The 27,471-nt window shown below is 48.1% G+C and overlaps 2 protein-coding genes across 5 annotated transcripts; one reads left to right on the top strand and one right to left on the bottom strand.

Annotated features, from left to right (window-relative positions):
* Window positions 1–3,628: 3,628 nt before the first annotated feature.
* LOC136540183 (AT-hook motif nuclear-localized protein 22-like) lies at window positions 3,629–4,963 on the top strand. Its single transcript, XM_066532189.1, has one exon. The coding sequence runs from the start codon at window positions 3,867–3,869 to the stop codon at window positions 4,671–4,673; it is 807 nt and encodes a 268-aa protein (XP_066388286.1). The 5' UTR covers window positions 3,629–3,866; the 3' UTR covers window positions 4,674–4,963.
* An 8,851-nt stretch (window positions 4,964–13,814) lies between these two features.
* Window positions 13,815–21,058, bottom strand: LOC136533766 (uncharacterized). 4 transcript variants are annotated; one of them, XR_010778558.1, is made up of 14 exons: window positions 20,905–21,058; window positions 20,702–20,791; window positions 20,443–20,565; window positions 19,457–19,624; window positions 18,984–19,070; window positions 18,717–18,841; window positions 16,961–17,767; window positions 16,770–16,886; window positions 16,490–16,630; window positions 16,306–16,386; window positions 16,085–16,213; window positions 14,706–15,633; window positions 14,195–14,339; window positions 13,815–14,112 (listed from the first exon to the last, which is right to left on the bottom strand). XR_010778558.1 is itself a non-coding variant. In XM_066526315.1 (12 exons), the coding sequence occupies exons 1-12, from the start codon at window positions 20,923–20,925 to the stop codon at window positions 14,886–14,888; spliced, it is 2,637 nt and encodes an 878-aa protein (XP_066382412.1). In that variant the 5' UTR covers window positions 20,926–21,058; the 3' UTR covers window positions 14,618–14,885. The 4 variants fall into 4 exon arrangements, 1 of the variants encoding a protein (XP_066382412.1); XR_010778557.1 differs by having other exon boundaries at window positions 13,815–13,969; XR_010778556.1 differs by having other exon boundaries at window positions 13,815–14,339.
* Between the last annotated feature and the right edge of the window lie 6,413 nt (window positions 21,059–27,471).

Raw genomic sequence — 27,471 nt, 5'->3', positions numbered from 1 at the left:
GAGCATGTGAAGTAATAAATCTAGACCGGGCGGACTCGGTGTGTGTGAGCCACAAGACATGGAGGTCTTGTGAGCGGGTTCTTTTCGCCTGTGTCGATTAAGGTCCGTACCGTTGTTGAATTGCATGAGGTGAGACTTTGTAGTACTAACCACATACTCCGGTAAGCCTTTGCTCGGCTATTCTATTATGAGAATGGCTACTCGCGCACTGGGAGTGGAGAGATGGCGGGAATAGCGTGTACCCACGTGGCAATGGGCTGGATTGGTGGAGTACTGTATTCTCGGGTGGCGCGGACCCATTCTTGTTTTAGAGGATCCGAGGATAGGTTGGTATATGTAGGTCGGGGACCTGCATATGTCGTGTGGTCTGGAATCCCCAGCTATGTTTAGTCGGTTCGAATCGTCGTTGCTCCTCGGTTATGGAGACTCAACTCACTGTTCATCATCGTAGTATTAATAACTGGAACTCGAATAAGGCTTGTGAAGGTGTTGGATATGAAGTTTCATGATCTCAACACGGATCGTGTCAGCTTTGTATATGATTTTATGAAGTTTTCTATATAAAGAATTTTGTTAAAGAGCTTTTACGTAAAAGAACTTTGATTATTGTTAAAGCTATACCTTGAATCCCTGAGCCTACATTCCTAAGTTTATCAGTTAATATTTCGGTTAAGTCTTGTTGAGTACTTTTGTACTCAGGGTTCGTTGACCCTTGTTGCAGGTGAGCCTCATGAGCAGATCTGTTTTGGATCGTGCTGCATGACTATCGTTCGATCTGACGATGAGAAGTAAATGTGTGGCCCTTGGGCAGGACAGTTCTATTGTGTGTTTTGTATTATGTATAATGCCACTCCACTACTACGTTTTGTATTAACTATCGAACTTAGTTTGTAAGGTTTGAAACCACTGGTTTGTAAACTAAGTTATTGTAAGACTTCCGCTGTTTTTACTCTGATGTATATATTTGAATAAATGTTGTAATACTGCAATGACTCTGTAATATGATCCTGCTCGGAAATCGTGGATGATTCGGGGTTCCCCAAGGACACCCGACAGTCTTCTTAAGTTACCGAAAATATATGCATAGATGTCAAAGGTCATTGGACAGTGACAGGTGCATGTGGGCCCTATAATTTAGGAGGTTCTGCCACAGGCGAGGCGGAGCCCGCGGTCTTGGTGTCGAGTGAGGCGGAGTCAGCCTTTCGAGGTCGGGCGAGGCGGAGCCCGTGGCCTTGGTGTCGAGCGAGACAAAGCCCGTCCCCAGAGGTTGGGCAAGGTGGAGTCCACCCTTGGGGTGGAGCGAGGCAGAGCCCGCGGCCTCAGTGTCGAGCGAGGCGGAGCCCGCCCCTAGAGGTCAGGCGAGGCGGAGTCCGCCCTCGGGGGTCGGGCGAGGCGGAGCCTGCGGCCTCGGTGTCGGACGAGGCGGAGCCACCATCAGGGGTTGGAGGAGGCGGAGCCACCCTCAGGTGTCGGATGAGGCGGAACCCGCGGCCTCGGTGTCGGGCGAGGCGGAGCCACCCTCAGGGGTCGGGCAAGGCTGAGCTTGCGTACCTGGGGGCCGGCAAGAGCTGTAGTCACGCTCTTGACCGTTCGGGTGAATCAATGTTGATGGTTATTAGCTCATCCTCTTCGGGTACCCTAGTATTGATCCCCGACATCAATCCTTCACAAGCTCTTACATATGGGGGGTCTAGCGGGAGGGCATCTACGACACTTTGTGCCATCTTCCCCGCCTATGGGATCTCTAGGAGGCCTTATTCATCACTTACAAGTCCACAGGGCCGTCCAGGGACTACGGATTCATCGCCTTCTGCCACGTCGGTTCTGCCTTCCTCACACCCAAAGAGCCATCCAAAAAGATTAACAAATGCATTGCCGTCTAGCAGGAAGGCCAAGTGCTTGTGAGGGAGGGCCTAGGCAGCCTGAATGGCGAGCGAATCCCCTTGCCTCTTCTGTCGAGCGATATATGCGTGATAATATGCTCATTATTTTTTGTTTTGAAAAAGTATATATTATTCCTTACATTGAACGCATAGTTAGCTAACGTAACATGTTGGGGTTACCACCTTACAAGTTTAAGCTCCATAGAGAAAAGAGCAAACCAATTCCCCTACAACATATTACAGGAACGAACAGAACAGAGCAAACTCCCACATGGATCGAGCCCAGCATGGAGTTTTAACCAATCAACCTAGCTAAGCAGGAGACATTATATTGAAGGCTCGATTACATTAAGTTTTTAGTGCACTCTTCGTTCATGTAATTAGCAAAATCTCTTGCCCAAATCTTCATCGCCCTCCATCTTCTCATCCAGCTCCTACCGATTCCCTTTCTTGAGCAGTGGCCACCATCACTGGAGTAGAATATTGAAAATCACATCTGCTGAGTTTGCAGGGAATTTCTTCTCGATGGAAATTTTATTTCTAACATTCCATAACCCCATGAAATGCTCGGCAATTTGGAGATTGGATTGACAAGGCTCTTGAAGCCGGGTTTTTCTCTCGAGACTTTCTGAAACCGGGTGGGATAAAGAGACGAGGCTACAGGACAGGAGGTGAATAAGCTCAATACGAAATGAAGTGCTCAAGTAGACACGTACGCCACCCCACACGCACCTACCGTCCGTCCGTTGGGATCCTGAAGAAACGGCAAGTCGGCAGCTACAAACGCACTGGGCAGTGGGCACCGGTACAGCGCCGCCTGATGGAAACGGTCGTCGCATCCAAAGACGCACGTGGTTTAGCACCACGCGGTGCATTTGGCACTCTCCACAGGAGGGCGCACACGACGGTCTGACGGTCATATGTTCGCGCTCCCGGATAGGGTGGTGTGTGATGTCCCGTCTATTTGCACGACCAGTTTTCAAACCCCGGCCCATCTGCGGCGGCGATCAGAATAGACATGCCGCCGCGCGCCAGCCATGGGCGTACGTACGTACCCCCACCTTCCCCGAACGTTCACCGTTACTCTTCTTTTCTCTCTCTGGCTGCTTAATTTAGCGTACGAACGTACACATGTGGCACTACAGTGCGATAAACAGTAGCCACTGGGCATCCACTGACCGTACCGTGTATATATATGTCTTGGTTCGGGCGGTGGCGGAGCCAGAGAAAATTCTAAGTGGCATGCTTGACTCGTGGGTGCATAGACTTTTATTTTAAGGACGTGAATATATTGAAAATTTAGCTATAATAACTATTTGTCTGTTTTTGCGTGGGTGTGGCTGCACCCACTACTGACAGGCCTAACTAAAACTGTTTTTGTTGTGATAGAAAAATACCGTAGATTCTAGCTGCTAAACCTGATGAGTTCAAGCGAACAGGCCTGACTATTACATCCGCAGGCCTGACTGCCCATGGGTTCGGGTAGGAGTCGGAGGTGTCCATTCTCCTTAGGGCTCGTTCGTTTAGCTCTATTCCTGGCAGGATTCAATGCTAGTGACAGTTTGCTATATAAATTACTAAAGTATTTCTGGCAAGATTAGTTTCGATGGGTGATTCCCTTTGCTATATAAATTACTAAAGTATTCCTGGCAGGATTAGTTTCGATGGGTGATTCCCTGTCAAACGAACAGGGCCTTAGGTGATAGCGCGCCCCCAAAAGGTTCTCCGAGGGGAAGGAATAGGAAAATCCCGAGGAGAAGAAGTGCATTCTATTCTATTCTATCTATATAGAGAGAGAGGCATAAAATAGCCGCGGAGAGCGAAGACGGCTATAGTTTCGTCTCGTCCCGACCATTTGCTGGCTAGGTAGCTCAGAGAGAGACTACTGCCTCCTCGTTCTCTCGCCGCGTCGTGTTCATTACGGCTACGAAAATAGTAGGGCTGGCAAACAGGTGGCCGGCCGGCAGTGCGACGGCCGAGGAGATGGGGAGCCTCGACGGCCACTCGCTGCAGGGCCACCACGGCTACGCCCACTCCCACGTCGGCGCGGGCCCCCACAGCAGCAACAACAACGACGACGAGGACGACGCGTCGCCCCCGCCTGCCGGTGCCGGGGCGGGAGGCGCAGGTCCTCGCCGGCAGCGGGGGAGGCCCCCGGGGTCCAAGAACAAGCCGAAGCCGCCCGTGGTGGTGACGCGGGAGAGCCCCAACGCGATGCGCTCCCTCGTGCTGGAGATCGCCAGCGGCGCCGACATCGTGGACGCCATCGCGGGCTTCTCCCGCCGCCGCCAGCGCGGCGTCTCCGTGCTCAGCGGGACCGGCGCGGTCACCAACGTCACGCTGCGGCAGCCCGCGGGGGCCGGCGCCGCGGCCGTCGCACTGCGCGGCCGGTTCGAGATACTGTCCATGTCCGGGGCTTTCCTCCCGGCGCCGGCGCCGCCGGGGGCCACGGGGCTCGCCGTGTACCTGGCGGGAGGGCAGGGGCAGGTGGTGGGCGGGAGGGTCATGGGGGAGCTCATCGCGTCCGGCCCGGTCATGGTGATCGCCGCCACGTTCGGCAACGCCACCTACGAGAGGCTGCCGCTGGACCAGGACGCCGAGGAGGGCGCCGTGCTGTCCGGGTCGTCCGAGGGCGCCGCCACCGCGCAGCAGCTGGAGCAGCAGCAGAGCAGCGGGGGCCCCGTCGTGCCGCCGTCGTCCATGTACGCCGTCCCGCAGACGCCGCCGCACGACATGTTCGGCCAGTGGGGGCACGCGGCTGTGACGCGGCCACCGCCGACGTCGTTCTAGCTAGCGCTAGATGCACCTGCACCTGCACCGGCCGACCGCGGACCGCCGTATATCGCTCTCTACCTTCCTTGCTAGTTAGAGATTTCCACTTCTTCCCTAGGTATTAGCTAGTACTCTAGTTGTTACATTAGCTCGACTACCCGCGCTGTTAATTAATGTGCCATGGCATGCATGTGTGATCTTTTCCCATTTCTTCTAGCTCTCTTCTATTTGGAGCCTGTGGAATCAATGTACAATTCCTATTTGCGTATATCGGAATCGGCCAATGTTTACTTACATGTCAATCTATATGCAGTTTGCATTGCATTAACGAGGTAAGCGAATCAGTTCCATAAGTCAATCTTCATTCTTTTCATCAAAAGAAAAGCTTTGTTCTTTTGTTCTGCTATGCTTGATTTTACTTTACTACAATAAGTTGTGAGATAATCACCTGGACAACCACTTTTTTTTCCTGAGAGCACAGTGATATCATGTGTATGTGTAAATATTAAAAACTCAGCCGCCGCCGCCCACGGCGCCCTCCCCCTCCCCCTCCCCCTCCCCCCTTTGTCCACCTCGGCCCTCTCCATCGGTGCGCCACGCCCCGCCATGGCGGGCCTGCCGCACGGGCGGCGGCCATGACGGGCGATGCCGCCCAAACAGCGCCGGCGCCGGAGTCCGCGTCCCCACCTCCTCCTCCGCCGTGCTCCTCCCTTCCTCAGCTGGAGCGCTTGGCGCAGTCGCCGGCCGACGCGCGGGCAGCGCCGCTGCAGTGCGCCCCTGGTGGCGATGGGTCGTCCGGGGCGCGACGTGCCACCAGGTCGTCGCTCGTGGGATCCTGCAGTGCTCCGCCGCAACCGCAGCCGGCCCCTCTCTCCCCTGATGCCACCCCCTTCTTCCCCTCCGTCGGTAGGTCCAAATCCATGCGATGGGATGAGGTCTCCCTCACTGACGACGAGGACGAGCGCTCCCCCTCCCCCTACCTCGAGGCTGCTTGTTGGGCGTTGGCGCAGCCTGCCTCGGCGGGAGCACCTCCCATAGTCAACGCCGCGCTAGGCCCCAGCGAGGTCGTCATGGCCAACCTAGGCATGGCGGCTGACGAGATGGCCCGGTGTCATCGTACCCGGCATGGGCGTCGTCGACCAAGGCGCGCGAGGCCGGAGGCCGGTCGTGGGACACGTCGCTCCGTTCCGGCGACGGAGACCCGGGTTGTGGAGCGGATTTTGGTGCACCAGCGGCTGGGTCCTCGCCGTAGGTCCACCGCACCTGACGCCGATGGGCCACCACGTCATGCCCAGCGCTCGGCCCACCCCACAGTATCCTCATCGCACCCACCGCGCATGGCATCTCCAGCGGATGCGGATGGGTTCCATCTTATCGAGAACAGGCGCCGCTGGAGGCGGCAACAACGTCGTGCTCCGGCGGTCTCGCGCCCGGTGCCGCCGGAGTTGGTTGGGCTCTGCTTCAACTGCCCTGTTGGCTAGCGGAACGCCTCTGTCGCGAGAGCACCTCGGCCACATCGACATCGCCGCATCCCAGACACGCTACGCGACAGGTGCCTCAACTGCCTGTCATACATCCACTGGGTTGCCACCTGCCGTCTGCCGCAGAGGTGCCTGCTCTACCATGAGTTCTAGCACCTGGCCAGGGACTGCAAGCGGCACGTGGGCTCTGAGAGCTCGAGTGATGTCGGCGCTGTGGGTCATCGGCCGCGCCCGGTTCGTGCCAGCAACTCCGATGCTCGGCCAGCGGACTGTGGTAGCCAGCGACAGCAAAAGCCTCCTACAGCTACTCGTACAGGCGACCGACCACGACCGCTTGCCCACGGTGCCAGCAAACCCGATGGTCGGCCGGCGGACCATGGTGCTTCGCATGGCGCTTGTGAGACCGTGCCGGACTGCGTCGTTCCTGCCAGCGGCGGCCAGCGACACCGACGACGAAGGCATCTCGGGGGGTCGACACGGGCCGCTCCGACGGCGCCGGGCGAAGCCTCTGCCTCTGCTACTTCCTGTTTCCCCTAGCCGGACCTGCCGGTCTTGGAGCCCTACGCGGGTGTAGGGTCTCCTGCGTGGGTTGACTCGATGCTGGAGGAGCTCACCGCCTCGCTCGTCGTGAGCCGGCTAGTGGGACCAACGACGCCTTGGTGCCCCACTACTCCGGCGGCCGCCTCCCTAACGACGGAGTCGCTCCCATTGTCGCCTGAGTTGGAGATGCTGCAAGTCACGCCACCACGGGAAGACGGAGGCGGTTCAGCCATGCTGGCTGTTGATGGCGGAGTGCCTCACGCAACGGCCACGATATCGAATCAAGAGAGTTTGGAGGAGCGCATTTGCCTTCCTTTGCAGACGCCCCTCATTCGCGGGCCGCCGAGGTTGCGCAGGCCTCGAACGCTGGCCCCTGTTACGTCGCTGCGGCGCAGTGACCGCATTGCTGCCAAGCCGCGTGAGGCAGACTCCACCAAGCAAGCTCAGTGTGTTCTCATGCAGAAATTGGGAATGGTGGCACCTTTGCCCAATGTCGACTGCGAGACGGTGCGCAAGTACAAGGCTACCTTCAGGGCACCGCTGTCTGACTCCACCCAGGAGGCGCTGCAGCTTCTTTTTGGTGGGGAGTTCGACCCAGTGGCCATGAACTTGGATATGATCGGGTTGGACGAGGAGGCCAACTAGCCCCTTTGCCACCAGCACCACTATCGCTCAGTAGTTATGTTTATTGTGTAATTACAACAACGTGCGAGTCTGGTGAGGGTGAAGGGTGTGGGTTTTGGTAATCTTTGGATTACCGTAACTCGACATTGACCGTGACAAAACTCCTTTTTTCTGCTTAATGAAAAATGTGCTAAAGCACCGTCACGAAGAAAAAAAATACTGTTGATCCAAATAGTCCAGTTAGCTTATAGCCTACCTTATAGCTCAAATTAAACTATTCAACTACTCGGCTTATAAAAAAGCTATTTAGCTCCAACTATTTCATCTTATAAAAAATTCAGCTGATCCAAACGGATCCATATATCCTACAAGAAATTAAGTGTCATATTGTCATGAACTGATGACCCCATTATATGTTTTTTGTTGGTTTCTCATATTTCATTATATTCCTTTTTTTCTTAAGTATGATTATGATCATTTCAATGAAGAATTCATGGATTTCAACTTTACTGTGAGGATATCTGCTTATCTTGACGCTCCATTTTGATTTCTTAGATCAATCTACCTTCTCGCCGATGATACATCCATTTCATATATACTGTCTCTGGTCATTAATATACATGACATTAGCCCAAGTAAAACTAGTACAAATTTGCACTAATTTAGCTGTGTCCTAACGTTATATATGAATTATTGGAGGGAGTATTTGCCTTGTTACCTCTATGGTTCTATTTTTCACACCCTGGTGTGTTCTTCGCCGCCATGAACCGTGAACAGGTACATAGGCGCTTGATACTTTTTTGACATGTGTTAAAGCCATCTACACAAGTGGTATATATCTATATATGTGATTGTCCAACCAGTGGTGGAGAAAATTCATAGGACGAGTCGATCGAGTTGCATGTGTTGGGTAGATGCGGTGAAGGTTAGGGCAGGGATTATTCATCAAATGTGGTGATAAATATGGGATTGACATACCACATCACTGCTAACAAGGAATGGAGGGGTGGAAAAAGAAGGGAGCATATACAAACGAAATAAGTGTCAGAAACCCATCGCCCATGTATGGGTACTCCAAACCTGTGTTGTTTTGATTCAATATATGCGTACGAGAAGAACCTGGAGAACAAAAAACTACTGGCAGGCGCAGTATGCAAAAGAATTGGCCTAGTGTTATGACATAAGTACAGCGATCAACAGTGCTGTAGTACAACTCAATTTACCATTTTTGTGATACTCCCAGCACAGTCTGAAAACATGACCGAAATTCGCGGGTCAGCAAAATTCCAGCCGCTCCGAATCAAACGTTGCATTCTTGTCTGCCCCCCAAGAAAAGCACCGTCCCGTCAAGAGCTTCTTCTTCCCCCCACTACTGCTCTGCTCGCCCCATTCGTTCCTTGCCCCTTTTCCCAAATCAGCTCACTCGGCCCGGACAGGAAGAAATGCTAATCTCATCACGGAGCAGTAGCAGCTAGCTAGCTGGATTTACCTTACCTGCTGTCAGCGCCGATGGACTTGGTTAAAAGCTAAGGGCCGGGGCACGGCGGCACTGTGGCCCTGGCCCCCACCGGACACTAGCCGGGCCCGGGCGAGGTGAAACGAAACGAAATGAAGTGATGGGTGTGTGACTGGGGTGCGCGTGTCCCTGCCTGCTGCCTAGTACATGTTGGAAACCCACACGAGGCGAAAGGGATCCGATCGCTCCTGTTCTTCGCCCATCTTTGGATGCTCGGAGAACATGCCATATATGTCCATCCACCGTCTCCTCACACGCTCTCACGGCGTCTCACGCTAAACTAGACAGACACACACACGGTGGGAACCAACGTTCGTTTCGAAGCTGGTTGCTGGTTGCTGGTTGCTGGTTGCTGCTGCGCTGTGTGTGGTTTCGTGGAGGGGTGATGAAGGCATATCCCGTTTACCCAACTCTTGCTCCCTCACTCACCTCACCTCAGCTCTCTGGTAGGGGTGGGTGTGGGTGTGACTCTGGCATGGTACTCCGAATGGATGGGCGATCGATGTGTCTGATTTGATTTCCGAAGTGTGATCCAAGTTGGCGATGCCTGTCCCGTGTTGTTGACAAGGAAACAGCTAGAGGTGGTTGGGCCATTGCAGTGCAGGCATTCACATCGGACCCCAGACGTTGTTCCGCACGGCGGCCGCGCCGCCGGGGCCCTCCACGACTGTGCGCGCGTCCCGCTTTGCCTAGCCCGTTGAGGAAGTAAATAAACCCTCTCCCTCCCCGGCTCGACTCGATCGCCCCCGGATTAGGCTTGACGTTTCTACCGATTTGACGTCGCCAACTTCACCCCCAAGACCACCGCTGCGGCTGCGCCGCGCGACGCACGCCTCCAGTCTCCATGGATCCACGACTAGCGTACGCGGCACGCACCTGCCGCTGCCGGAGTGCCGGCTGCCGTTGCGAATCTGCGACCCACGGAGGAGAAGGTGCGCGACTGCTGCACGGGCGTCATCAGTGACCGAGGCGCGGGGCCGCCTTGTGCCGTTCCGAGCCGACCGTTGGCTTTGGCTAGCGCCTAGCGGGGCGAGGGGACGGCGCCACGTGCCTGCACGCGTCGCCCACCTGCCGTAGGGCGCTCTGGCAGTTCTGGCACGGGGAGGGGACGCGACGCGCGCGGGGTCGGCATAGCATGGCCGCGCACAGGCACAACCCAACCTCCCCCTCCCCACGCCGGACTGTTTCTCTTTGGCAGGGAAGGGAACGCACGCAAATAATCTCGTAATCAGAAGAAAATACACGGTTCGGGTCCGTGTGACCGTGTCAATGCAGGCAGGAATGAATAGTGACCGAGCCAGGCGTCTGCCGGTCCGCGGGCGAGTTGCTCGCGACGTTCGGTTCACGGTTCTGAACAGCTACGCCGGGATGATGATGGGTCGACGTCCCGGGCACTGTGAGAGCGATTAGCCCGGTTCCATCCCATGCGAGTGCGACTTGCTGTCCCGGTGCATGCATCTGCACCGTGCCGCTGCTCCGTCCAACCGGCTATCACTTCCGAAACAGGGCATGATGATCCGAAAAAGAAAAGAAAAAAGTCCAACCAACTTGCGGTACTGCAGAAGAACGTGGCCGCGCATAGCACGGCATGACGCGGCACGTGTGGCACTAGCGAGCCCGCGTCTGGGAACTGCGGGCGGAGCTGGGACTTTGGCGAGGGCTGTGTGGAGCGCCGGCGGCGACGCAGAGAGCGCAAGCGTGTTAACACTGGTGCAGTACAAGGACAATGGAAAGCAAAGAGCAAAGCACCGGTACTAATCCATCTGTTGGAATTGGAACGGCAAGTGGATCAAGTGCGCAACTGTAGATTTGCAATGACGAAGAGCGGTTTTAATGATACAATGGCGAAGCCATGGCACATGGGCATATAGAGAAAGCAAAGCCTCTGCGATTATACTGATATCTCGGAAACAACACCTCAAAATGCACGAACGAAACGAGATCGCGTCGCGTACAGATCGTCACGCTTCACTAACTAACACCGAGCCTATCCACGTGACACTTCTCACCTTTTCGCTTCAGGAAAAACTGAAGTCATATCTATGCCTTATTTAGATACACATCTATTCACTTTAATTAACCTCAAATCCAATTCAAATCCAATTCAACACACGTGGATTTAAATGAATACATGCGCATCGAAAGAAGTGGAAACACCAAGGGAGAAGAACCAAAAACACACATTTTTAAATAGATAAAAAAAAACCATACATGGTCTGCGTCCAAGCATATGAAGTAAACTCGATGGCTTTAGTTTAATGACCCGGCCTAATCCAGCGCGCCAAAAGACAACGCAAACTAAACGACTCCGACCATGCTAGTCATATGCAAAAACAGTCTAGTGTTACGTTGAGATCACAAAAGCCATACAAGCTTTGACTTAGCCATACAAACAGCACCAGTTACAACAGTCTTGCGCATTAAAAGAGGAATGTCCAAAGGTATATACTAAGATCTGCTGAAATGTGAGACTTAATATAAACTACTAAATCCCGCTTACATCATTGTTAACATTGCGAGTCAATGAAAAACACATGTAACTTTGACAAGGGCCAAACAAGAACAAAAACAACTTTGACAAGGACCAAACAAGAATTTGAGAAGGACGACCATGCACGAATACACCTTTGGTAAATGGGCAAATAGATAGGTTGAACCGTTGAAGGGAAACATTTGGCATCCATAAAGTGATGTATAATGTAAATACATAGAAACTGGTCATACAGATAAATTGGAACACTGAACTTATATATAAAAAAGTTGGATTCTGCATAGGATTGCACTATTAACTTAAACTCAATGTAAAGAATCATTTCCTAAAGGAGCAATCTCATGCGATGACATGTGCAGCAGGCATACTTTGACCTTGTTTAGTTCCTCCCCTAAAGTTTAATCCCTATCCAATCGGATGTATTAAATATAGACTAAAAAATAACTAATTGCACAAATTATGAATAATTTTAAGATAATTTTTTAAACCTAATTAGCCCATGATATAACTTAGATTCCACTGGTCGCTACTGTTCGGCTGGTATTAAAGCCGGCTGATAAGCCGATCTTAACTGATTTGTTGTGAGAGAAAAATACTATAGATTCTAGTTGATAAGTCGGCTGATAAGTTCAAGCGAACAGGCCTTAAGTTCCAATTGCCCTCCAGTGAGTTAACGTGACAGCACGCCAGAAATTTACAGTGTCTCATCAAATAATTCTTTTGCCCCATAAACTGAATTTAGGTAACAAAAAATAGCAGACCTTTTTTTTACATTTTAAACTCATGTTCATGGTCTGTTTTATTCCCAATTGTTGCCCGTGTGAAAAGAAAGAAGAGATCCAATTCGGGAAGTTTCAGAAGCAGATTGTCCACAACCAACCAAAGCAACTAAATATTTTGTTCACACAACCCAAGATAAGGTCACAGCACCTCAAAGTTACTTAGATATGCAAGTCTATGCAAGACACAGTGTAAAGCGTGTCAGTAGCATGTTACATCCCAAACATCAAGGATGAAGTGACCCAGACACAATGAGCAAGTGAAAGCATCCAAGCATCCAACTCAGTTATATAGAAAATGTTGTGAAACGACAACTATACGCGAACGGATGTCTACAGACGAACAGACGTCTCTTCACGATTGATCTCATCCATCAAGGGTTAATGGATAAGATTAGACAGTTAGTTGTAGTCCCAAAGGGCATGTCTTTTAGGAACAGTCGTGACTCTTCGTGACACCCCTTCACTTGTATAAATATATTTCAGAGATCAATAAAAGGATAGTTCTCCCAAATCTTGTTCATTTACATTCACGTTTTAACAAAAAAGAAGTGCATTAGCATCCACTTTATGTCATCAATCGACCTTATTTATTCAACTCAGTTTTGCATTATCCATCGAAATAGAATATGCAGTGACATTCAAAATTTCGATAGACATCTTCTGAATAGATAAGGGCACGACATCAGGTCAACAGCACAAGCTTCAGATGTAGTTCCTCGAAATCCTTTGCTTAGAAACCTTCAAAAACAACCTATATTCATTCTGTCGCATACCCGTTTTATTGATTGCTCTGTAGTCAGAGTGCTTCTGTAGGGAATGTAGGTTTAAAGCAAAATGAAGCACTTGTATAATCTCTTGAGACGGGCAATGGCTACTTGGCCTTGTTGATCCAGAATTGAAAGCTCCCACTCGCTCATGAGAAACCCCCGAAGACAGGAGCTGGTAGACTTTCAGCACTAATGCTAGGTGTACAAAAGGCTTTCGAGTACTGTGGGAAGATGCTTGCACTATATGGACAGTTACGCTGGTTCCATGCCAGAAATAGACGGTACGATAACATTACTGAGGAACACTGGAGATGAAACATTCCAAGGTGGTAAGGCGAGGACTTGGACAGCATGCGGGTTAGACGTTCCAATGCTGAGATGTGAGGTGCAGGTGGTGATGATCACCCTGGGTTATGAGCTAGAGTTAGCGCCCTTAACAGGCTCTCCAAGACCAGCTCCACTGTGCTGAGATGTGAGGTGCAGGTGGTGATGATCACCCCGGGGTATGAGCTAGAGCTAGCGCCCTTAACAGGCTCTCCAGGACTAGCCTACACTTGTAAAAATTCAGGTCGGTCCTCCAACCAGATGTGTGGATACCGAGGCCACCTTCACAACCTTCTCCCTTCTATCTTTATTAGTCAGGTAGAGCAATTCGCTTGAGTTGCTCAACTATCCCTTTGCCCGGTTCTCATGACACACTATGAAACCACCACCGTGCTAGCGGCATTGTCATCAAACGTGTGTGACGACTTACAATTTGTCATTTCACACCAAATTAGAAATTTTTCGGCAGGCCTGGCAGCTGCTCCTATGAGGTCATATTTATTCTCACTTTGGGATATTTCAAATTATCTCAATTGGGTATACAATTACTATAACAAATAAGAACACAGAATTACCAAAATCAATAAAAATTGCATGCGTAACCTAATTCAACACAGGACACTGACCCAAGGAGAACAGGGAATTCCCACTGTTTCTTTTCCTTCTCAACACTGGTTAGAGTATCATTGAAACAGCAAGTATAGCCTAAGTTTGTGGACTAAACCTAGAGCCCATTAAAATCCTCTGATGTTACAACTGTAGCCTTTCATCTTAGGTGGAAGATGATTTCTGCAAATACTAATTGTAACTCAAATCACCAGCTGGTTTGCTGATTCAATATGTGTGAAAGAATGTGGCACAGGGTCTCTTTTTCTTCAGTCAACATTAGAAATAAGTTACTGAAAAATAATCATGACTAGCAGTCTAGCACCCTAGGCATTGCAAATTATTAACTGCTTGGAATATTTTGCTGATAAGAACCTTGTAATCAGATATATTGACTGCTGCACAAACCTGAAACTAAGCAGCACTGACCAAACAACTGGTAAGAAGGAATGCTTTAGCAGATTTTCCAATCAATATGTTGCCAACTTTTTTTGTTGAGGCGTTGATCATATCATCCTGAAGAACATAAAAAGCTTGTGCACATGGTGCTAATCTGCCAATAACCCAAATTCAAATCAACAAAGTGACACAGTATACAGCAGCAAAGTGTCCACAAAAGTGGAAAAATTAAATAAGCAGGTACCATTGCACAGCAAGCGCATGGCAACTATGCCCACATTCAAATTCAGTACTGGGTCTTAATTGTTGTTACTTTTCAAATAAATGAGTAGGTGTAAAGATAATTGTGCAAGGTTATATTTTAACAGCGTGCACGACAACACAACATCATACACTAGTAAAGAAACTTTTCAGAATATAAGTTCACACTAATGAAAAAAAGGGAAGGAAATGCACACATAACATAAACATATCCTTTTCAGGGTTATGGTTCGTACAAATCTGTAGAAGCAAACATTACCAGATAACTGGCTGCTAAGCCTGAATGCAGCTGCATCAAGGAAACAGCTCAGGAATCCTCAGATCAACTGCCACGTAAACACACAGAACATTAAATAGGTATCATATAAGCACACTTCCATAACATTGAGATAAACTCTTGAAAATAAAAATTCAAATGTGTCGCAAGGAATTTCTCAGACTAGTTGATGGCTTTCTTTGCTCTAAGAGATTCAAGGGCCTTCTCACGAAGTTCAATTTCTAGTTTCTTCTGATCAGACTCTTCTCTGCCAGCATGAGAACCTCTTTTCCTAACAGCAACATCTGAATCAGAATCCCGATCCTTCTCAGAGTCTGAAGGCACAGTAGCAGTATCAGTGTTCTTTAATTTTTGTTTGCTGGCATGGCGTTCCGCCCTTCTGCGGTGTCGCTCTTCACGTCTTCGACGTCTTTCCTCTTTTCTTAGCCTCTTCTCTTCCTTCCTTCTCCTCTTTGCCTCTTTGCCATCTGGCTCAGAATCAGACTCAGAACTACCATCATACTGTTTCCTATGCTTATGAGCTTTCTTGTGCCTTCGCTTCTCAGAGTGGGATCTATGTTTGTCAGGTTCTTCAGACCCTGAACTACCAGAATCAATGTGGCTATTACCATACGTTCTTTTCTTAGTTTTTTTCAAAGGACTTCCATCTTCTGAGTGGGAGTCCTCATTGACTTTAGATAAATATTTCTTTGCATCAATAGCATCATCAGACTCATCATGCAAACCTCTCATGACATGCTCACTGTTTCTACCATCCTTTGACTCATCATTTTCAATTCTAGTAGGGGAACGCTGTTTCCCACGAGGGTCTTCAGGAGAATCAGTTTGACGCTTTGTTCTTCTACCAACAAGCTCGTCTTCTGATGATTCTGACAGTTGATCAGGGTGTTTCTTCGGGACACCCTTGCCACTGGAGAACAGAAAACAATATCATACAATTGCTGAGAGGATGCACATTGTGCTGCAGCGAGATGATGCTTTCTGATAGAGATGCAAATGTGTTCAACTAGATCACACAAATTATAACTGACATCATCATAGTTACTAAGTGAATTATATAGCCATAAAAATTGCCACCGCTACCAAAATAATAGGTGTTTACTTGGTCAGTATAAAACTTTTCAGACAAATGCCCTTCTACTCGAAATGGTTGAAAATAACTATATCAAAGCATACATCCACATCTGAAATTTATCTACTAGTATTCAATTCAATTTTCAATGAAAAAAAAACGCATGAAGGTGCTGTACTGTACAGTAGCAGGGAAGTAGTGTTATCCAGTGAGCAAGGAGCGCATTCAAATCTAGCAACCATCCAATTTTGTCTAAAAAACTAAAAGCGTTTAAGAAAATGAATCCAACCTCTGTCGTAAACTGAATGGAGATTTTTCTCTAGGGCTTGAGTCACCAGCACCGATTTTCTTAAGTTGCAGGCCTGCCGAGAAATCCTTTGTTTTCCTACGAGCTGAATTTGCTTTCCGGGCATTCTCTCTGAAACAACAAACAAACAACAAAAGAGAAACAATATATTCAGAAATGCTATAAAAGTTTGCAAGTGCAATATAGGAAAATATGGCACCAACCTAGCACGACTGCCTTCCTCATCTCCACTTGTATCTGTGCTGCCCTGACTAGGTACAGGTTTGCCTGAGTTCATGAAAGAGCTGCCAAATAGAATATGAGCCTCTGCATCAAAAATATGTTCTCTAATCTGTGGGGAAAAGAATATGGACAAAAGCATGTACAACACATTGTGGAAATACACACCTATCACGTGTGGAGTTCCTTTCTTCATAGTTAGGAGACCTCAAGGATTTTGACAATCTATGCTCAGAATCTGGGAAATGATGACCACCAATCCTTGCACCATCCCTATCATTATCATCATCTGATTTTTGTTCTTGGCCCCTATGATAAAAAAAAAGAGGTTGTAAGTTGATAGTTTTCTGGATACAGGTAAAGAACATATCTACAATACTATTTTTCGTTCCATAGGTCATATTGGCCGTAAGGGAAGCTTGTCTCTAAATAAAACCATGCATATTACCTTGGGTGCAATCCTCTGTCTTTCATGAAAGGGGTGCCATTTGTTTCTTTCTCGATGTCTCTACTTAAACTCCTGCGAGAACGATTAGGACTCCTGCTAGTGTTCAGACTGATATTCCTGCAAGAATTGGTATATCACAATCGGTGGCTGATTCCACAGACAGGTGGAAAATAAATCTGGCCACACCTTACCTCCTTCCCTGTGGAGACGAACGACGATTTGCAGAACGAGTCTTCGGTGAACTTGGTGATCTCCTCCGGCGTTTTGGAGACGGGGACCGACGTCTTATTGGAGATGGAGACCATGGTTTGCGGCTTCCTGGGGATGGGGACCGTGGCCTGCGCCTTCCTGGGGACGGGGACCGTGGCCTGCGCCTTCCTGGGGACGGGGACCGTGGCCTGCGCCATCCTGGGGACGGGGACCGTGGCCTGCGCCATCTTGGTGATGGGGACCGTGGCCTGCGCCTTCCTGGAGATGGGGACCTTGGCCCGCGCCTTCCTGGAGATGGAGACCTTGGCCTGCGCTTTCCTGGAGATGGGGACCTTGGCCTGCGCCTTGCTGGGGATGGAGATGGACGTCTACCTGGTGAGAATCTGCGTCGAACAGGAGACCTTCGACTTGTAGGAGATGGTGATCTCCTTGGTGCACGAGCTGGTGAACGACGATGGCGAGGAGAAGGTGACCTTCGTGGCCCAGATGATGGTGACTTTCTGCGAAGAGGAGACCTCCGGCGTGAAGATGGGGATGGATATCTTGACAAGGAAGGTGACCCTCTCCTTGAGTAAGGTGATCTCCTTCTAGAAATTGAAGGTGTGCTTCTTGGAGAATGCCTTCGGGGAGAAACAGAACGTCTAGGTGAAGTTGAACGCCGTGATGACCTACGGTGTCTATCAATAGAGCGGGAACGCCTAGGAGGAGAACGAGAATTATTTCTGGGAGAAATAGATCTTTGCCTACCACGTGGCGACAAAGATATGCTCCTGGATCTGCGACTTCCCCTGGAAAAGAAGAATCTATAAGGTTCCCATGAGTAGCTTGCCTCTGTTAATTGCATATAAAATTGTTTACTCTCCACAGAATAATTAGGTTGAACACTTCAGTAGAACTGAAGTTGACATATCTCAACTTTCATTTTTTTTAAATACAAAAGGCGTGAACTTAATAAAGGGACAAGCATCATTATATAGCATCTTTTTAGAATACTGATATAAGAAATATCCACCTTATAAGTAACACATCAATCAAATCAAACACCATGATAAGGTCATAGAAATCCAGTTCATACTTAACACTGGTAAACCGATTGCACGAATCCTGCATTTGGCATGTGAATATCCTTAACTACAAGCAGCATTTTTGTGGCATCCTTACGATTTGCGAAATCAGGGCCCAACGCCCACAATTATTCACTGATTCAAGATGAAGAATTTCCAAAGGTCATAAAGATTGGTCATCTATTATGGACTTCTGGTCCACAGAGAAAAGGAGAACTAGGATGACTACCACCTAGTAATCAGGCTACTCAAGAAGAAGACATCGTTGAGATACTTACCATTTTTTATCCAAAATATCATGACAGATTAGAAAGATTCCAGATCCAGGCATTCTAATTGAGTATGTTTATTTAATACCAATTTGCTATTTTACTGTTCTAAAAAAATTGCTGATGCATTCCTAAAAAGGTTTACTTAAAGAAGCGGACTAAAAATTTATTGGCGGTGGCTGTTTGTTACATATAAATCAGATATAAGCTGAACAAGACAACAGGCAAAACACACAGATGGGCATTTCAAGGAAAATAGATATTCATAACGCAAAGGTTAATATACAGATAGAAAAGGATCTGGTTCACCTTAATATGGGCACATAGCAATAGCATCCAAGGTAAAGCATGCATCTAAGTCATAGTGAAAGCCTACAAGGTTCTATGGGAAACTGATAACGGACCTGTTCTTTGGTCTTAAGCTGCGCTTGAAATCATTGTCTTTTTCTTCGTCGGCATTGAAATCTGTACTATTTAAAGCAGAGCCAACTGGATCACCATAGGATCTTGAGTTACCAGCATCCCCATCCTACAGTAGTTGAAGTAAATAACGATATGAACCCAAATAATCGGAGAAGCTATCTGAATGTCATCAGAAACACAAGGTGTCACAACATAACTGATAACCTAAAATCAATGATACAAAAATTTGGCAGAAAGGGATATCTCACCGTAATTTTGTTCTTTTCCAGTTCGGAGTCCCTTCCCTCTTTCTCTCGCTTCTTTTGGATCTCCTGTGCAATCCTATCATCCTCTGCCTGCGTTAAGTAGAAGGCTTTCACATTTCTTAAAATGAAATATAACTAACATTTCTCGACGATGTATGAAAAATGTTCTGGTTTCACCAAACAACAACAAAAAAACAGTAAAACACTAAATACGAGCTAACTGATTGTCTTTACAATCACATGTAAGGAATGGAGAAAAAATGTTCTACTCCTCCACAGAGTTTTGACACAAAAATGGTCCATAAAAATATAAAACCTATCATATGAATGAACTATCATTATTGGTCACACAGTGCACAAGGACCGAAAAGCCATAAACTCCCATCATAATTATCTGAATTAGTCAAGAATAGCATATTCAATGTTGGACCAGCCATATGGTGATGGTAAACTAGTATGTTTTTATTGAAACAAACCTTTTTCTGCTGTATCTCAGCCTCCTTTTCATCAAGAAACTGTTGAGGCACCCCACTGGCATTCTGCTGTGCACTGAGGAGGAGGCTCCAGAGCTCCTTCATGAACTTCACTGTGTTCTTCTCCATGAACCCTGTCAGCTGGATCTGAATCTTCTTTCCATCTGCTTCCTGCCATTAAAAAAACAAAGGCATAAACACACCTCATGGCCATCAGCTACCATCTTTGATACAGGAAATTAATGTTAAAAATTTGAAGAAACAATCCAGCTATATCTACTTGACGTCAGATAAAAAAGGGCGTACCCAGTGCAGAGAGCTCCCGCTCTGTGCAGGGTCTGGGGAAGGGTGTTAGTGGCAAGCCTTACCCTCGCCTGTGCAATGCGAGGAGACCGCGACTCGAACCCGGGACCTTCCGGTCATAGGCGGTAAGACTCTACCGCTTGCACGAGGCCTGCCCTTCACTTGACGTCAGATAACATTAACAAAAATCCAATTCTACAGCTGAGCAACATTGGACTCCCAGACCAGTCAGAAATACACAACCTCCCAACAGAAAGATAGATTTGTCATCAGGCACGAGCAACTGTTCCAAGACACAACATGGGGCATTGTGTGGCTACAAGACAACTAAGTCATAGTTGGAACTTAGTGAGACCAGAAATTCGACAGTGTTATCTTCACATGATTGGTAAGATTCTCAGGTTTGATTTAACTCCTTAACTAAAACATAATACCAAGCCGTATTTCAGTTCTAATTCCTGAGCTAGACCACAAAATGGCTGCTCTGTAGTTTCTGAGCTACAGTAGTCAAGCTGATTAGACTAGAGCAGCCCTATCTCGGCATGCCCTACGTGTACCAGGTTTCTTACCGCTTTTCAATTTCAAAGAACTAAATTCAATCAAATTTGATACCTGCCAGGCAATATGCATGCAGAATTCAATAAGGACAGTATTAACAAGCAACATTGCTGGACTTGAATAAATACCTTCTCCTCGAGGAGGCCATAGATGAAGTTGATGAGAACCTCATCCTCGAACCCAAGGAGCTCAGTGACCCGCTTGGCAATCCAGGGCTTCATCACGTCCATCTTGACCTTTGACATATCCACCTATCACCAACCCCAAACACAAAATCACCAAATCAGAGGAAGCCCTTGCAGACAACAGCTACATATCCCTAAAGTATTCTGCGCTCATTACAGCATAATTGAGAAACGAAGGGTACGAGTGAAAGAACGAGCTAACCAGATGGTCAAGCTCGGGTGCGAACTTCTGCGTCTTGAGTAGCTTGGCTTGCTTGTTGGAGAAGCGCGTGTCCTGGTCAGCGGACGTCCCCTGCGAAAAAAAAAACACGGCACGGCCTCTCTCAGTAACAGATCCGACGAGAACAACGGCGACCAGACGAAGCGCGCGCTAGGTAGATCGGGGAAACGAGCTCTGTGACTTACCCGGAAGAAGCCGCCCGACATCTTCGCTGACGCCGATGCCGCCGCCGCCGAGGGAAGAGACGGGGCCGCAGTGGCTAGGGTTAGATGGCGTCCGCTAATGCGGCTTGGGACTGGGAAGGGTAGGCGACGAGACGAGGAGTGGGGCTGAAGCGGGGGCCGGCACGTGACTACGTGACGACGTGAGGTCTATTAGGCAGGCTTCCTCTTCGTGGGCCAAGGCCCGATGTTGTGGCCTTTTCTAGTTCCTAGCCCGTTTGCTGTTTGGGCAGTTTGTGATCGTTGTCTCGTGAACTTGAGATCCGTTTAGGACGAGGGCGTGTTTTTTTTCATGGCCCGATATGGGTATACTGCCAAAATTGCGTTACAAAATTATATTGTTTTTTTAATCCAAAATTATATTGTTTGGTTTGTGATCATCCTGCAAAATGTCGGCAATATATGGAAAAATCGGTGTTTTAATGGTAGTCAGGTCTAATTTTTCTTGAGTTGTGACTATGACACGTAGCTTCTACTTATCATTACTGAGAAGATTAGGGCAACGTGATGCCTTCTCAGGCTCGCGGCTTCATGTTATATAGGCTAGGAACAGCCCCTAGCGTGGCGTTACAATCTTGGCTTACAAGCAAAGAAATGAACAACATATTACATCATTATCTACTTCCTATATAAGTCACTAGATATGCTAACAACCTTCATCATCGTAACAACCAATACAACTGATAACACGAAGCCTGAACTGCGTCATTTAACACCCTCCCTCAATCACAACTCATCGGTGAGATTGAGATTGCTTCTAAATTTTTTTAGTTTGTGCACCGAAAGCGCTTTAGTAAAACCGTCTGCAATCTGATCTCTAGAGTTGACGAATCAAATATCAAGTTGCTTAGCAGCCACGTGTTCTCTGACAAAATAAAAAATCAATTTCAATGTGCTTAGTCCTGACATGGAAAACTAGGTTAGCTGATAGGTAAGTAGCACCTATATTGTCGCACCATAGACAGGAAGCCATAGGACGAGAAACTCCCAACTCTCATCAAGCAATTTTCGCACCCACATAACTTATGTTGTAGCATTTGCCATGGACTTGTATTTAGCTTCTCTACTTGATCTATAGATAGTAGCTTGTTTCCTTGCACTCCAAGAGATCAGATTGGCACCTAAATAGACAGCAAACCCTCCTATAGACCGTCGATCATCTAGACACCCCGCCCAATCGACATCTGAGAAAGCACTAACCAACACGGTTTTAGACTTACCAACCCGTAGTCCTAAATCCAAAGTGCCCTTCAAATATCTCAAGATGCGTTTGACGGCCTCCCAATGTACTGTGGTAGGAGAGTGAAGAAACTGACAAACTTTGTTAACCGAGAAAAAAAATATCAGGGCGAGTCAATGTTAAATATTGTAGAGCACCAACTATACTCCTATATCTTGTAGAATCCTTAGGCCCTAGCAAGTGTCCACTTGTAACAGATAGCTTTTCTGACACTAGCAGGGGTGTATTAACTGAACTGCATGAACTCATATTTACTCTTTTCAACAAATCAGTAGCATACCTCTCTTGTGTAAGGAGTTCTCCATGTGCCTTCTTAACTTCAATGCCTAGAAAATAATGTAACTCACCAAGATCTTTAATAGCAAAGTCCTTCTCAAAATCATGAAGAAGAGTTGTCACTGCTTCTTGTGAGGAGCTAGCAATGATTATGTCATCAACATATACCAACATATAAATTGTATATCTACCAAACTTGTAGAAAAATAAAGATGTATCAGCTTTAGATGGAATAAAACCGAGTAGCTCTAGCTTCTGACTCAACTGTGCATACCACGCACGAGGAGCTTGTTTGAGACCATACAATGCCTTATCAAGCTTGCATAAATAGTGAGGTATGCATAAAGACATCCTCCTCAAGTATACCATGCAAGAAGGCATTATGAACATCTAATTGATGAAGATACCAGCCTTGTGACACTGCTAGAGACAAGACAAGACGAATTGTAGCAACCTTAACTACTGGACTAAAAGTATCCTCATAATTAATCACATATCTTTGCTTAAACCCTTTATGTGGGGGGTACGACCCCGGATACCCACGGCAGACTACCTGGGTTGCGCTGCCAGGGGCGGTCTAGCCCACAAGATGAAGACTTACGGTGCACGGTGCTGCTCGGCGTCTACCGTAAGACATCAAGGGCGATATCCTGAAGATGCTATGAGATTTGTTAGGATATGCTCGATCCCGTGATTTCTGTAACCTGTTATTACTTACCGGTTATCTCCTAGATCTAACCAACTTGTAACCCTATCCCCTAGCTATATAAAGTAGGTAGGGGACCCCCTCAAAACATACGCAATATCATACGATAGCTAATACAAAACAACAAACCATAGGAGTAGTGTATTACGTCGTGCTGACGGTCCGAACCTATCGAACTCTTGTGTCTCTATTGCCCTTCTGTTCTTGATTACACGCACATCTGTCGATCAATCTACCTTCGTGGGATGCCCCTCGGAGGACTGCCGACGATATTATGTCGACAGTTGGCACGCCAGGTAGGGGTGTGCGTGCTGTTTCCATGATGAACAAGATGGTACACTTTTCAAGCTCTTCGTCCTCTCTAGAGCCCGACCAGATCTTTACGGTCAGATTGATCTCTTGGGTCATCAATGCTGAAGGAGACAGAGAGATCTTCAAGCTGGTGCAGATTGATTCTGCGCCAACCACACCAACGCCTGCAATAGTAGATTCGATCTTAGAACCGCCTCTAAGGTCGTCTTCACCAACAACTCACCGCCTACTGCCTTGCTACTCGAGGAAGCAGGTCAGCAACGATAATCTGATCGCATCTATCGATCAGGTCGGCCAGAAGCTCGTCGACTGCCTCTCCCTCACGGAATTGGCTCTGACCACTCCAGTTCGGCGTCGACCACCTTCCAGTTCTGATCTATCAGAAGCCGATCGAGAAACTCTAGGGGATACGGTCACCATCCATCAGGATGCCCTAAGGGACAAATTCGCCGACCAGATTGGAGACATCTATCCTCTCACCGACCCGATCGCCGATCAGCTCTTGCCGAGTGTCAATATGCTGCAAATCGGCCAACGTCCCAAAGAATCCCTCCACACCCATCCTGGAGGAAAATCCAGACTCTGAGTCTCAGGGCTCTACGGAGATTGTCGCCAAAACCGCTGTCGTCCAACCTCCTTTTCCACCCTTCTGAGGAGGTGGGATTTTTAATGTCAGCATCAACAGCCTTCTACGGGATGGAGAAACCGATGAGGACCGCGTAGCTTGCGTCAATAGAAATGCCAACCATGCGCCTCCAACAGACGCAACACTCAACAACAAGATCGAAGTCAAGCAATCTAAGAAAGCTAAGTCAAGTCGCTTCCTAATTAAATACTGTTATTATACTTCTAGATACATCCGTATGTCTACATGATTCGGTTGGGAGAAACCTAATCACATCTTGTTGTTGCTCGTGATTTATGATCGGATACGCAAGATCGTTTCCGTGGATCACGACAACTAGCAACCAGGAAAGACGGCCGACAATAACGTGATGTGGAGAAGTGTTTCCACCAAAGATGCTGGCAACCTCACATATCTCAGGCATGCAAGGAAGATCTTGGACTGTGCCCACACCTTGATTGGACATGCTCAAGGACTTTGCCTCCCTATGCGGATTGACTCCGTCAGGCTCTGATTACGTCCGTTCGCCTATGACTCCGTGTACCCGTTCGAGCTGTCAAACAAACCGTCCGAGCCATCAAGTGACCCGTGTCGCCGACCAGTAACATAAGGACTGAAAGGATCAAGATGCCCAAGAGGGGGGTGAATTGGGTTAATTCTAAATTTTCTTGCAATAATCAAATCCTACGGATAGCCCAATTAACCCCTTGTGCTTAGAAAAGTGTTTATATCAAACTAATGCACAACAACCTCGCAACCTATGTTCCAAACTTACTCTAGCAAGCAATTCTATGGATGTAAAACAAGTATTGAATTGCTCAAAGTAAATACTCAAAGTAAGTGCTCAAAGTAAATAGAGAGAGAAAGGAACGCGGCGATGTTTTGCTGAGGTATCGGAGAGTCGCCACTCCCCACTAGTCCTCGTTGGAGCACCCGCGCAAGGGTGTAGCTCCCCCTTGATCCGCGCAAGGATCAAGTGCTCTCTACGGGTTGATTCTTCGACACTCCGTCGCGGCGAATCACCCAAAACCGCTCACAACTTGAGTTGGGTCACCCACAAGCTCCGCCGGGTGATCACCAAGCTCCCAATCACCACCAAGCCGTCTAGGTGATGGCGATCACCAAGAGTAACAAGCACGAACTCTCACTTGACCACGCGAAGCCTAATGAGAAGATGGATGCACACTTGTCTACTCTTGATTCACTAATGAGGTTTCACTCTTGGATTCTCAAATCACAAACACCTCACTAGGACCTTGCTCTTCTTGGCACTCACAAACGTGTTTCTCAGCTGTTGGAATGAGCAAAAGTAACTCCACTCACGAGTGGAGCTCCTATTTATAAGGCAGCCTGAAAAACGAACCGTTATGAGCTTCTGCGAGGTGACCGGACGCTCCGATCGTTTTGACCGGACGCTCCGGTCAGTTCAACCCGCACAATAGTTTTCACGTGATGACCGGACGCAGTCAGGGTCCGGTCAGTACCGACCGGACGCGTCCGGTCGCTCTTGGATGCTTACTGTAAATGACCGGACGCTGGATACTCAGGGTCCGGTCACAACTAACCGGACGCGTCTGGTCACACTTTCTCAAGTCTGGACCCTTACTGGAGTCGACCGGATGCTGTCCCTCAGCGTCCGGTCACACGACCTTCCAGCGTCCGGTCACTCCAGACTTGTTCGCCTCAGTCAAATGAACTGACCGGACCCTGCGGCCAGCGTCCGGTCGCACCGGAGCCAGCGTCCAGTCAGTATTTGACCCTCCATTCACTTCCAACTCTCGATCATATGTGAATGAAGTTTGCTCCAAAGGATCTTAGGCATTCATAGGAGCTACCTAGAGCTAGTTTTAACAAGTGTGCATCACACCTAACTCACTAGACTCAACTAGGTCAAGCTACCCGTTCATACCCCCCTTCATAGTACGGCCAAAGGAAAAACAAAGTCCTAAACTACTCTAAGTGTCTCTCCAACTTCAATTGACACTTAGAACTAGTTATCCTTAACCTTGTCGTCCATCCTTTGAAAACCGAAACGATTTCCATCGTAGGGGCATGACAACCTCAATTGCCCAATCAATCTCCATTACCATGACCTAACTTAATTGCCTCTGCAAAACACACGTTAGTCATAGTAATCTTGTATTGTCTTTAATCACCGAAATCCACTCAGGGGCCTAGATGCTTTCAATCTCCCCCTTTTTGGTGATTGATGACAATACCACCTCGAGTATGCTAAAGAGTGAGGTTTTTGAAGGGCTTGGTTCATATAAGCTTTTGTCGATAAGAACAAAAGAGTTAGGCAAGCTTATATGACCCAAGCCAACACAGTGTACTCAAAAAATATGAATTAAGCATGAGTACAAGTAACAAAGCTCATTTGCTTCGAAGTATAAACGCGGAAGCAAAAGCAAATGAGCATAACACAAGTGATATGACATATAGATAATGCAAAGTAGAAATCACACATGTCAAATATCACAATCACGTAGATAGCACTATCACATATATATAATAGAATGCATGAAAGTAAACACACGAATGCATAAGTAATAGTGTATCACACAAATTAAACTCCAAATGTATATAATAAGCTAATACTATATAATGAGCTCCCCCTAAATGTAGCTCCCCCTGAGACTACATACTCGAACACCCTCTCCCCCTTTGGCGTCAAACACCAAAACCTAGGGCGGGGCTGCAGCGGACGAGCCGGGCGCTGAAGAACATGGGGCAAGCTAGAACTGGGCACCATCATCATCTGACCCTGAGCTCTAAACTAACTGACCCTCTGTGGCAGGAAGTGTCGCTGAAGTGGTCTGGGTCTGAGCTGGGGCTGGTGCTGCCTGTGAAGCTGCAAGTATGTCTGTCGTAGGATCGGACGAGGCGACAGACGAGGGGAGCCTCTGAGTAGTCACTGCGACTGGAGCTGCTGTAGACGGACCGGCGGTATGCATATGAGGCGGAGTAGGCATGCCAGTCAACTCGCTGAAGGATGCTCCAAGACTCCTAGAGACTGACGTCTCAGGCACGAATAGCGAGGAGGACTGCTCTGGTGTGAAACCCGTTTGAAATAGAGTGAACTGTGGGGCTACTACGGGTGAGGCTAACCACTGGGACACCTGTATAGGAGGTGAAGCAAACTGAGCTGGAGGCTGTCCCTGACTCTAGAGCCCACTGGGCTGTACTGCTGGAGTCGTCGAAGTGGTAGGAGGCTGTGCAAGCTGGGGTGAAGGCTGTGGCAGTGGGACCCCAATGGCTGTCACTACATGCTGCATGAATCCCATGAGCTGCTGCTGCATAAGTAACTGCTGGTGCTGAAGGAGCTGCTACTGCCGCTGGAACTTGTCCTAACGAGCCTAAAACTATGCGAAG

Source organism: Miscanthus floridulus, chromosome 2 (genome assembly GCF_019320115.1).
Source record: "Miscanthus floridulus cultivar M001 chromosome 2, ASM1932011v1, whole genome shotgun sequence".
In the NCBI taxonomy this organism is placed as follows: Eukaryota; Viridiplantae; Streptophyta; class Magnoliopsida; order Poales; family Poaceae; genus Miscanthus; species Miscanthus floridulus.
This window is presented reverse-complemented; position numbering and strand designations above follow the sequence as displayed.